This window comes from Orycteropus afer, unplaced genomic scaffold (genome assembly GCF_000298275.1).
Source record: "Orycteropus afer afer isolate SDZICR_OR568_19922 unplaced genomic scaffold, OryAfe1.0 scaffold00083, whole genome shotgun sequence".
NCBI classification, from domain to species: Eukaryota; Metazoa; Chordata; class Mammalia; order Tubulidentata; family Orycteropodidae; genus Orycteropus; species Orycteropus afer.
In genome coordinates, this window is record NW_006921670.1 from 7,010,423 (window position 1) to 7,022,060 (window position 11,638).

The window sequence follows — 11,638 nt, forward strand, 5'->3', positions numbered from 1 at the left end:
GTATATACATTTTTAAAAAGAAAGTTGCAAGCATATTACAGTGAACTCCCTTAGACCCTCCATCTAGATTCACCCACTGTTAACATTTTCCCACATTTACTTTATCTTAGTCTTTTTTTTTGTTTGTTTGTTTTTGATTATTTGGGAATAAGTTATGAACATACCTAAATACTTGAGCATGTATTTCTTAAAAACAAAGACGTTCTCATCTCTCACCTGAGTGTACTTATCACATTCAGAAAATCTAACATATTGATATGATACTAGTATTTATGTTTTATGTTCAAATTCAAACGACTGTCCCCATGACTGTTCCAAGTAGCACTTTTGCATTTTCCAATCCAGGATCTATACCTGGACCCTACATTGAATTTAGTTGTCCTGTTTCTGTGATCTGTTTTAGTCTGGAGCTGTTTCTCAGCCTTTCTTTGTCTTTTGTGACCTTGACATTTTTCGAAGATTAGACTTACTGTTTTGTGGAATGCACCTCAATTTGGATTTGTCTGTTCCCTCATTGTATTTAGGTCATGCGTTTTGGCAGGAATACTACATAAGTGGTGTTGAGTCCTTTTGAATCTCCACTGTAGACCCCTGCACCATAGTAAACGTGAGGGGTGCAGGGATGCAGACGGCCACTGCACGCAGCCCGGAGCTCAGGAGATGAGCTGCGTCTGGAGATGGATGTCTGGGTTTCTGACTCGTCAGCTTTGGAACCATGTGAGTGAAAGGCTTACTTAGTGAACTGAGGATGGAGTCTTAAATATCCTCAACCCTGCAGACTGAGGAGGGACCAGACTTGAGAGGGAGAAGAGTCAGTGAGTTTATTATCCCAGAAGTTCAGAGAGGAGAAAGCGTCAAGCAGTAGGGGGGTGTTTCTCCATGTCAGCTGCTGTTTGATGAAAGGAAGACCAAAAAGTGTGCATTGCATGTGGAAATAAGAGTTTGTTGGTGGTCTTAACAAGAGAGCATTCAGTGAAGTGCTGGAAGAGAAGGGTGATGGAGGTTGAGGAGTAAGGAAACTTTTTTACAGTTACCTTTAACGTTACGGTGCAAAGATGGAAGGAGTTCACAAGCTGTTCCCAATGGAAATAACAGCTCTTGGTGGTCCAGAGGGCAGGCGGCATCTGGGAGCCTGACATTGGGTAACAAGGCACCGTGGCACACAGGGGACAGTGATGGGAAATCCAGGGTCAGGGGACACTTGAAAGTCCAGTCCCTCTTTGCTACAGATGCCTAGGCAACTCAGACAGTTGCATACTGACTCTTGAAATCCTTCTTATTTTTAACCTCATAGCACTGAAGAGGGGTTTTTTAGGGTTATGTGTTAGGAGTCAGGCAATGTTAGGGGTTCTTCTTTATATTCTCATTAAACACACACACACACACACACACACACACAACTCACTGCCATCAAGTTGATTCCAACCCTTTTGGGTTTCCAAGGCAGTAAATCTTTAAGGAAATAGATTGCCCAGTTTTCCTTCCATGGAGTGGTTGGTGGGTTTGAACTGCCAGCCTTCTGGTTAGCAGTCAAATACAGTAGGCACTATGCTACCAGAGCTCCTTAAGATCTGCTCTTTGGTCTACAAAACGAAGTTCAGGATCCAGCAGTTACATACCCACTTGGGAAGGATTTAGACAACGTATGAATTTAGACCAGTGTCTGGAACTGCTCTGTGTCTGATTGTATCTTGGCTTAAGTGTGGGAACCTACCCTCATCTCCAGCAAGAGTCAGCGCTTACGAGATGGGCTTTCAGGCCCCTGAAGTTAACTACTCATCCTGCTTCGTGATCTGATTCTTTGACCAGAAAAGCTGCCCTTCCCTCTGCAGTTATTTACCAGGACTCTTTGATAAATATTTTTAACAAATGTGTATTGAGTACCTGTTAAGTGCCAAACACTAGGCTAGACAGTTAGCAAGACAGTGGTGAACAAGATGACCCTCATCCCTGCCTTTATTAGAATTATAGTCTAGTGAGAGTCAGATTAAATAATAATAATAAAAGAGCAAATCTCTACATAATAAAATAATTACTTCTTGTGGGAGGTGAATGTGGAGGCCCCAGAAGGATATTCAGAAGGAAGGTGAGGGTAGGACAGGCAACTTCAGATGGACAGGGAATTGGCTGGGAAGATGCTAGCCACTAACAGATAAACTCTAAGTTATCAGTGGCTCAGACATAGATTATTGCTTAGATAAAGGGCAGTCAGCACAGAGGGTCTGTTTTCAGGGACTATAGTCATAGAGTCTCTGTCATCTTCAACACGTGGCTTCCGTGGCCTCTTTGGGCAATGATTAGTGGCCTTCCCTTCCCCTGAAGAGAATACAGATCTCACCTGGGAAGTGTGTATGGGCCAGGCCAGGAAGTGGTGCGCATTCCTTCTAACCCCATGCCACAGACTAGAAGTCAGTGTGGCAGACCGATAATGGCTTCCCAAGCTGTGTCCATAGCCTGACGCCCAGAACCTGTGAACGTTGCCTTATTTGTGGAAAGGGTCTTTGCAGAAGTTAAGGATCTTGAGATGAGATGATCCTGGATTGTCTAGTGAGCTCTGAGCGCCGTCACAGATGTCCTTAAAGGGGAGAGGCAAAGGGAAACAGGCACACGGAAGGCAGAGGCAATGTGATGACGGAAGCAGAGAGAGCTTTGTGGATGCTGCAGTGTGGCTTTGAAGATGAAGGAAGGGGCCCGGAGCCAAGGAATATGGCTCCAGAAGCTGGAAAAGGCAAGGGATGGATTCTCTCCCCGAGCTTCTGGAGGAAGCATGGCCCTACTGACATGCTGATTTTGGCCCAGTGAAGCTAGTGGTGGACTTCCGGTCTCCAGAACTGTGAGAGAACAAGTTGATGTCATTTTAAGCCACCAAGTTTGTGGTAATGTGTTAGGAAGCCATAACCAAACCCAAAACCAAACTCACTGCCATGGAGTTGGATCTGACTCATAGCGACCCGTTCTTGGGTTTCCAAGGCAGTATCACTACCGAAGTAGATTGCCCAACCTTCTTTCCGAGGAGTGGCTGGTAGGTTTGAACTGCCAGCCTTCTGGTTAGCAGTCAAAATGCCTTAGGCGTTATGCCACCAGAGCTCCAATGAAAGCCATAGGAAACTTACATACTCAGTCATAAGGCCACACCTGACTGTAAAGGAAGCTGGGAAGTATAGTCTAGGTCTGAATCCAGGATGAAGAGGAGAAGATTTGGTTATCAAAAGCATTAGAACATCCTCATACTTAATCTGAGATGTGGAGGATAGGATGGAACCTACTAGGAGAAAGTGTGGCAAGGGGAGTAGTCCAGGCGTGGTACAACCAGCATGTGAGGGACTCTCAGGTGGGGAAGACCTTGGTGTACTGGAGGATCCTAGGCCAGGGTGGCTGGACCATAGCACACAGGGGAGGTGGGAGCAGGAGGAGAACGTGGAGAGGTAGGTCAGGGTGAACTCCTGCAGGGCCCAGTAGGTCTCGGGAAAGTATGTGGATTTTATTCCAAATGCAGTGAGAAGATACTGATGACTTTTACACGAGGGAGTAACATCATCATATATCCATTTTTATAAGATCCACTTTAGTGCTGTATGGAGAATGGAGTAGAGGAGGGCAAGCCTGGATGGATGGAGGGAGAGCTGAGAGGAGGTTGGGCGGTAGTCCAGGCAAGAGGTGATGATGGCTAGACGAGGCTGGCGTCAGTGGAGGAGGTGGAAAGTGGCAAGACACAGGCTGTATTTTTGAGGCTGTGATGACAGTGTCTGCTGATGGCTTGTGTATGAGGTGATGGAAAGGGAGGATTGAAGGGTGACTTTTTAGAGGTTTGGGGCAGGGGCTGGAGCCATTCCCTGGATTGGAAAGGTGACAGGAGGGCAGGCTCTGTTTCAGACATAAGTCCAAGCTGGATGTTGAAACTTACATGAGTTCCAGAGTCAGACCTGAGGTCTAAACCGGATGCAGTCAATTCCGAGTGAGAATTTAACTCTCCGAATTCAGTTTCTTCATCTGAAGAACACAGGTCGTAAACATTTATCTTGCAGAGTTGGAGAAAATTGACCATATTTGTGAAATACCTCACAGGGTGTCTTCCTATCTTAAGGAATAGCCAAAGTTTACCCCAGATTGCTGGAAAGTGGCCCCATGTTTAGGGTCACACACACCCCTCTCTCATTTTGCTCTGGGTCTTTAATATTGAGAAAGAACTCAGAAAGATATTTGAGTACAGTGAAATCAGTGTGTTCTAATTCCATTTCCCATCTCCCTAACTTCTTGGCTTTAAATCTCAGATCTGCCATTGACTAGCTAGGTGACCTTCAGCAAGTCACACAACTTCTTTGAGCCTCTGTTTCCTCATCTATGAAACTAGAGCAATAATAGTAACATCATATGGTCGTTGTGAGGATTACTATACCTGGCCCATAGTAAGCACTTGATGAATGTTACTTACCTATTTTTATTATTCAGTGTGAACAGGTTTTCCTTTTTTTGTATCTCAATCTGGGTCCAGACCGGTACTGAAGGCAGAGAGTGTGTGTCATAGCCAGGTTTAACTCCGCTTCTCTGTCCCTCACAGGAGCTCGCCCTGGGTGAGGTGCCCCGGTCTCCGACAAATTGTCAAGACACTGGTGTTGTTAGAGCTGACAAGTTTCCTGCTTGTCCCTGCAGGGCTTGCTTCAGCAGGCTGGTCTCTACAGTGCCCTCCTGGGGGTCACATAGCCAGATCTCGACATGCTACCGTGGGCTCAGGGTCAGGCTCAGGAAGGAGGCAGTGTTCCTGTGGGTGGGACCCCAGGCAGACTGCATGTCTCCCAGGATTTCTGGGTGTCTCTGGTCCTAGGCGTGGGTTCTTGGAACAGATAGCTGGGTTCACTAGATGCAGCTGCTGACTTCAAGGCTGTCACAGGCTTTAAGGCAATTCAAGGGATACAAGGGAACATTTCCCTGAATCTGGGTAAAGCCCAAGAGTGGCCCTTCTAGGTGAGCATAGAATAGACCCCTTGCGGTGGTGAGTGGCTCTGACGAGTTAGTAGGCAACTCTGTTTCTTCTTTGTGGTAGTGATGATGATGATGATGATGATGGTGATAATGGCTACTGTGGACTAGTTCTTAAGAGCTCTGGTGGTATTGTGGGTAAGTCATTTGGCTGCTGACCAGAAGGTTGGCAGTTCAAACCTACCAACTGCTCTGCGGGAAGAAGATGATTCAGTCTACTTCCGTAAAGATTGACAGCTTTAGAAACCCAGTGGGGGTTGCTGTGAGTTGGAATCAACTCGATGGCTGTGGGTTTGGGTTTGACTCTCTGCTGAGTGCTTTACAAACGTCATCTGCAGTCTTGATAGCAACCCCTGTGAGGCTGGTGGTGGTGTACCACTTTTACATAAGGGAAGACTGAGGCTGTGAACTTGACTTGCCCCAGGTTTCACTTAGTAAATCACTGGGTACAGTGAAGTCAGTGTGTTCTAATTCACTGGGATTTGAACCCCTATCTGTCTGGCTTCTAAGCCACTACTCTCCCAACCTAGTCCCTGAGGTGTTCCTTGAGGGTTGCCTCTGGGTTCATCGTGACCTGTAGGGGACAGAGGAATGTCTAGGCTTCTGCCCCATCACACAGCTCTGTAGTCTTCACCTGCCCTTTGGGGTCTGGAGTTTCCTAGCCTGACGTCCTAGGCCTCCGGCCTCTGCTAGGGGCGCAGCTGTAATAGGTTTAAAGGAGGCCTGCTGAAGAAGTCCTCTAAGCTCGGGAGTGATCAGCTTCTGAGGAATAAGTGAGCAGACCAGTTTGGAATGAGGAGCCTGTGTCAGGCAGCAACTTTGAGGGGCTGTCAGTGCTCAGAATCCAGGTCGAGAGCAGTCAGCATGGTCGGTGGGGACACCCAGAGTGGAAGCCGTAGGGCCTGTGGGAGCTGCCGAAGCTGCATCTCTCTCTGGGCCACGGTGGGAAGGGGGGCTTCTCTGTGCCTCTTGGGCCCCTGGAGACAGTGGGCTAGTAAGCAGGACCCCAGTTGAAAGCCCGTGTTCTAGACCAGGACTGTCCACTAGGACTTCCTGGAGTGACGGAACGCTTTCTGTCAGTGTCCAATCAGAAACTACTAGCTCTGCCCATTGGAATGTGGCTGGTGCGACTGAGGCACTGAATTTTACATTTTATTTAAATGTGATTAATTTAAATGAAATTGCCACCTGTGGCCAGGAGCTACCATGTTGGACAGTGCAGCTCTGCTAGTTGACCTGAGTGTGATAAACGAGCTCAGAGCAGTGAAAGCTTTGCCTCCTGGAGGTTACCTAGCCTTTTGAGGTTCCCTGTGGGCTAATGTCTGAAGAATCGTCAGCGACTTGGGTCCAAGCCTAGACCACTTTGAGACTCCACCTACTGCTAGACTCTAAACATTGCCAAGTCTGTCAGGCAGGAGCTGCTGAGAGGGGCCAAGTTCTGAAGATCCACTGGGCTGTGTGGGAGGAAGAATGCTGAATCACAATTGGGAATCAGGCTGAAAATGACCCCAGGTTGCACCTCCCTGCAGAAGAACACTCTCAGAAAGCTCAGGTGAATCCCCATCTTGTACTGATGGGCCCCACACCTTCCCTTCAGCTTCTCTCCTACGTTTCCCACATAATCTCACCATCCCGAATTTCTCAGCGTTCTCCAGCCACCCTGTGCTTCACCATGTCCCCAGGCGTTTTTCCATGCCGTTCCCAACTTGTGTCTCTTTTCTTTCTTCTCTACCTGGCAAAGCTGTAGTCTTACACTGAGATCCAGCTCCGTCATTACATTGTCAGCCAGGCCTTTTCATACTCTTCCTAGCACAGTTTGATTTGCATCTTCAGTTGCTCCTCTAGGACATTTAAAATCTACTATTAAAGCTCTGGTAGTGTAGTGCCTAGGGCATTTGACTGCTAACCAGAAGGCTGGCAATTCAAACCCACCAGCCACTCCTCGGAAGGAAGATGGGGCAATCTACTTCATAGTGATACTGTGTCAGAAACCCAAGGAGGGGTTGCTGTGAGTCAGGTCTGACTTGACGGCACATAACAACAACAACAACATTAAAGCTCTCACTAGACTGTGAACTAGTTTTTCTTTACTTACCTGTCTCCCCTCCCCCATTAGAATTCAATCTCCTAAAAGGAAGACCTTCTGCCTCTTGTTTCTCTTACCAGAGTCTGGTGGTAGTGCATCTTAGAGGTCAGGAAGTCTCTACACTCGTCACACCAGTGGAACTTGTTATGATCAAACAGAGCTTCTATTTTTATTTGTTTGTTTTTTAAATGATCAAAACACAAAATTTTGTTTTATGTCAAATCTAAAACTTAAAATGGACTAAATGATAAATATAATAAAAGACAAATATTACCAAGAAAAGAGATACCTTCTCAGGTGAGGGACAAGGAGGCCCTATGGCTGGAGCTGCAGCTTTGGGTCCGTTGCTGTTGCTGGAGGAGGTCCTGAGGCAGGCTCTGCGTCCAGTGCTGGTCCTGGACCAGATGCTCCAAGTAGGTCTAGAGCGAGGGGAGCACGCCAGGGCCACCACAGGGGGTCCGGTTGAGGTGTACTCGAGCACCCAGGGAAGTGCATGTGCGGCAGGCAGGATGGCCCTCCCCACTGTAGAGAAGACCACACATGAGGCATAGCACCAGGAGGGAGAGCGAAGGACGTCCACTCAGTCAGAAAACCCATTGCCACTGATGCCATGAGGCAGGGATGGGCGAACGAGGTTCCGGCTTTTTGCTGTTGTGAATAATGCTGCAGTGAACGTGGCTGTGCGTACATCTGTTTGTGTCGTGGTGCTTATTGCTCTCAGACATGTACCTAGTGGTGGGATTGATGGATCATATGGCAGCTCTATTTCCTACTCCAGAGCATAGTTTTAAAAGAAAGGCAAATGACCAACAAATACATGAAATGATGCTCAACTCCATTAGCCATCAGAGACTGCAGTCAGAACTGCAGTGAGGCACCACTCACTCCCCTAGGGCGGCTAAGATAAGGAAAAGGGAGGGGCATAATAAATGTTGGGGAGGACGTGGGGAAATTGGAACCCTTACCAGTTGCTGGTGGGAATACAAAATGGTACAGCCTTTTTGGCAAACAGTGTGGTGGTGCCTCAAAACACTAAAAATAGAACTCCCATATGACCCAGCAATCCCATTCCTAGATCTATGCCCAGAGACTTAGAAGTGTGATGAAACAGACATATGCACACCAATGTTCATTTCAGCAATAAAAATACCCCCAAAAACAAACTCATTGGCATCAAGTCTGTTCTGACTCACAGTGACCGTACACGACAGTGTAGAACTCCATAGCGTTTCCAAGTCTGTCAGTCTTTACAGAAGCCTCCTGGTCATGTAATAGGCTTACTTTACAGAAGCCTATTGGTCATGTTGTCAGAAGGGACCATTCCCTGGAGAAGGATGTCATGCTTGGTAGGGTGGAGGAGGGTCGACGAAAGAGGGGGAGGCCTTCAACGAGATGGGTTGACACGATGGCTGAGATGATGGGCTCAAGGATAGCAGGGATCATGGAGCTGGCGTGGGATCGGGCAGTGTTTCGTTCTGCTGTACATGGGGTCGCTATGAGTCGGAAACGACTCGACGGCACTGAACAACTGGTGAAGCTGATAGGTGATGGAGCTCTAATTTGAAATCAGGTCTGTTCAATTCTCAAGCCTGTACTGTTTGTTCTGTCCCACACTGCCCTTCCATTAAAAAAGAAAAAAAGATTTATCTTGCCAACTTGCTAGAATCCTCACCTGGAAATATTTTCAGAATACCTGTCATGGTAGGTGTGACGCCAGGCCCTGAAACCAAACTAAACCAAACTCACTGCTGTGGAGTCAGATCTGATTCATAGCGATCCCTCCTTGTGTTGCCGAGGTGGTAAATCTTTACGGAAGTAGATTGCCCAGTCTTCTTCCATGGAGTGGCTGGTGGGTTTGAACCTCCACCCTTCTGGTTAGCAGTCACATGCCCTAGGCACTAGGCCACCAGAGCTCCTTAGAGCTCCTTTGTTGTTGTTGTTATGTGCCATCAAGTCAGCCCCAACTCATAGTGACCCCTCCTTGGATTTCTGAGGCGGTATCACTACAGAAGTAGATTGACCAACCTTCCTTCTGAGGAGTGGCTGGTGGGTTTGAACTGCCAGCCTTCTGGTTAGCAGTCAAGTGCTTTAGGCACTATACTACCAGAGCTCCTAGAGCTCCTTTAGGTAGTGATTATCAACCATTAATTATTCGGTGGATAGCAGCTGTACATGTGACTTAGAAGAGTTTCTGTTTTGCTTAACTTCTCAGCTGCCAGAGGAATTCCATTTGGAAATATAAATTACTGGTACGGCGGGCCAGCCGTGTACGTGGTTGTTCCTGGGAGAATGAGCATGATGTGTACCCGGGAGAACCCTTGTTCAGGTGAGGTGTGGGAGGGTCTTCACGGGAGATAGATGGGTTATTCCTGGGCCAAGCACCCCAAGACGTCTTCACTGCAGATTGGCCTCCAACTTGGCTGCAAGAGAAGCAGCAGAGGTGTCGGGGGTTGGAAAATGGTTATGTCCATGGCTTCATTTCTGGACTGAAACCCAGTGGCAAGTCAGCAAATGACTGAGCTTTCGTTCCTGGCTTGCTTTTAACAATTACGTACAGACATGGAGTATACTGGGCAACTCCCACGTGCTTACGGTTGGAGCAGTAAACTCACGCTCCTGCCCACTTCCGCCTCCTGTTTCACACAACCATAGCCATCGTGCCTGGGTCGTGCCTTTCAGCCTGACTGAGGACTCAAGCCCTGGATCCATTAACTGTTGTGCCTGTCCGGTGCTGGTGAGTCAGGCTCCTGGGCGGTGATGGATGAGCAAATCTCCAGTGTGGTCCAGTGCCTCTGGTGGGACACAGGGTGTCTCCCAACAGGCTGCCAACAGACCTCAAATGCAGACCCACTTGGGTTCCTGGAGCATCATGGGCACACCCGTGGGTTTTTGGTTTTGTCTGTAACTAATGGCTACTTATTTGTAACCTTAATAGTTACCTTGGTGGCTAAAAAACCAAAACCAAACCCACTGCCATTGAGTCGATTCTGATTCATAGCAACCCCCATTGGGTTTCCAAGGCAGTAAATATCTACCGAAGTAGATTGCTTAGTCTTGCTTCCACAGAGTGACTTATGGATTTAAACCAACTACCTTCTGGTTAGCAGTCAGATGCTTTAGGCACTGTGCTACCAGAACTCATTTTACTAAAGGGTACTTATTTATGACCTTAATAGTTACCTTGGTTGTGAAACCCACTGCCGTGGAGTCGGATCCAACTCATAGGGACCCCTCCTTGGGTTTCTGAGGTGGTATCACTATGGAAGTAGATTGCCCAGCCTTCCTTCCAAGGAGTGGCTGGTGGGTGTGAATGCCAGCCTTCCGGTTAGCAGTCAGATGCCTTAGGCACTACGCCACTAGAGCTTCCATCTTGGTCGTTAGGGGTCATTAAAATAGATTATTTATAATCTAAAAGTAAATGCAGGGCTTTTTAAATTAATTATTAAACTTTGAGATAATTGTTGATTCACCTGCAGTTATCAGCAATAATTCAAGAGATTCCTTGTATCTTTGACCCAGTTTCTCCCAATGGTAACATCTTTTTTTATTATTTAAATATTTGTATCAGCTTTATTTGTAATGACCAAAAATGAAACAGTCCAGGTGTCCTTTAGCAGGTAAATGGTAAACAACCCAGTAATCCATAGAAAGACTACTGAGCGATAACGAATCTCCAGAGAATTACGCTGAGTGGGAAAAACGCCCAAAGGTCCATACGTCATGATTCCGTTTACTCACATCCTTGAAATTACGGAATTAGAGAGGTGGAGAACAGATTGTGGTTGCCGGGGGTAGGGGGAGAGAGGGGCGTGGCTCTGAAAGGGCAGCGTGAAGAGTCGTCTGATGGACGTGTTCTGTGTCTCGCTTGAGTCAGTGTCACCTCGCCATCTTGGCGATGCTGTGCTACAACAGGGCAAGAGAACACCACTGGGAACCTGGGAGGAGGTACGCGGGGTCTCTGTATTCTTTTTTAAAACATTTTGGTTTGGATGAAAGATCGCAGAGAAAATTGGTTTTCCATTCCAGTATTTTACACGTTTTCTTCTGTAACATCAGCTGCAGTGCCCTCATTGTAATGGCGCTTTCCCTGCTTCCTCTCGGGGCTCCCCGTTTCCGTTCATCCTCCTTTTCTGCTTCTCCCTGCCTTCTGACTCCTGTTTCTGAGCAAATGCTGCCCTTTTGGTCTTGCATCCAATGATAACATCTTTTTTTCCCCCTCTTTTTAAATTTTTATTGTGATTTGGGTGAAAATTTACGGAGCAAATTCATTTTCCATACAGCAGTCCATACCCATTTTATTTCATGACATTGACTGCAATTTCCCACAATATAACAGCTCTCTTCCCACTTCCTCCCTGTAGTTACCTCTTCCCTGTGTCCTTCTTTCCTATGTGCTCCTGCCCCCTGAGCTGTCTCCCTGTGCAAACACTGCACTTCTGTTCTCCCATGATTGATTGTTCTAAGGAGTATATCTACCAGTTGTAAACATTCACCCTATATGCCTGTCTGTTGTTTGGCTGGAAGTCACAGGAATGAGTTTAATTCCAGACCTGAAAGATAACTAGGGGCCATAGC

General features: G+C 47.1%; 1 protein-coding gene across 1 annotated transcript in view; it reads left to right on the forward strand.

Annotated features, from left to right (window-relative positions):
* The window catches only part of WBP2NL (WBP2 N-terminal like), a 27,336-nt gene extending 17,754 nt beyond the window's left edge, over positions 1–9,582 (forward strand). Inside the window, exons 5-6 of the mRNA XM_007941785.1 lie at positions 9,276–9,389; positions 9,467–9,582. Of these exons, the coding sequence (XP_007939976.1) occupies positions 9,276–9,389; positions 9,467–9,582 (230 nt within the window). The remainder of the gene's footprint in view (positions 1–9,275; positions 9,390–9,466) is intronic.
* Positions 9,583–11,638: the final 2,056 nt, after the last annotated feature.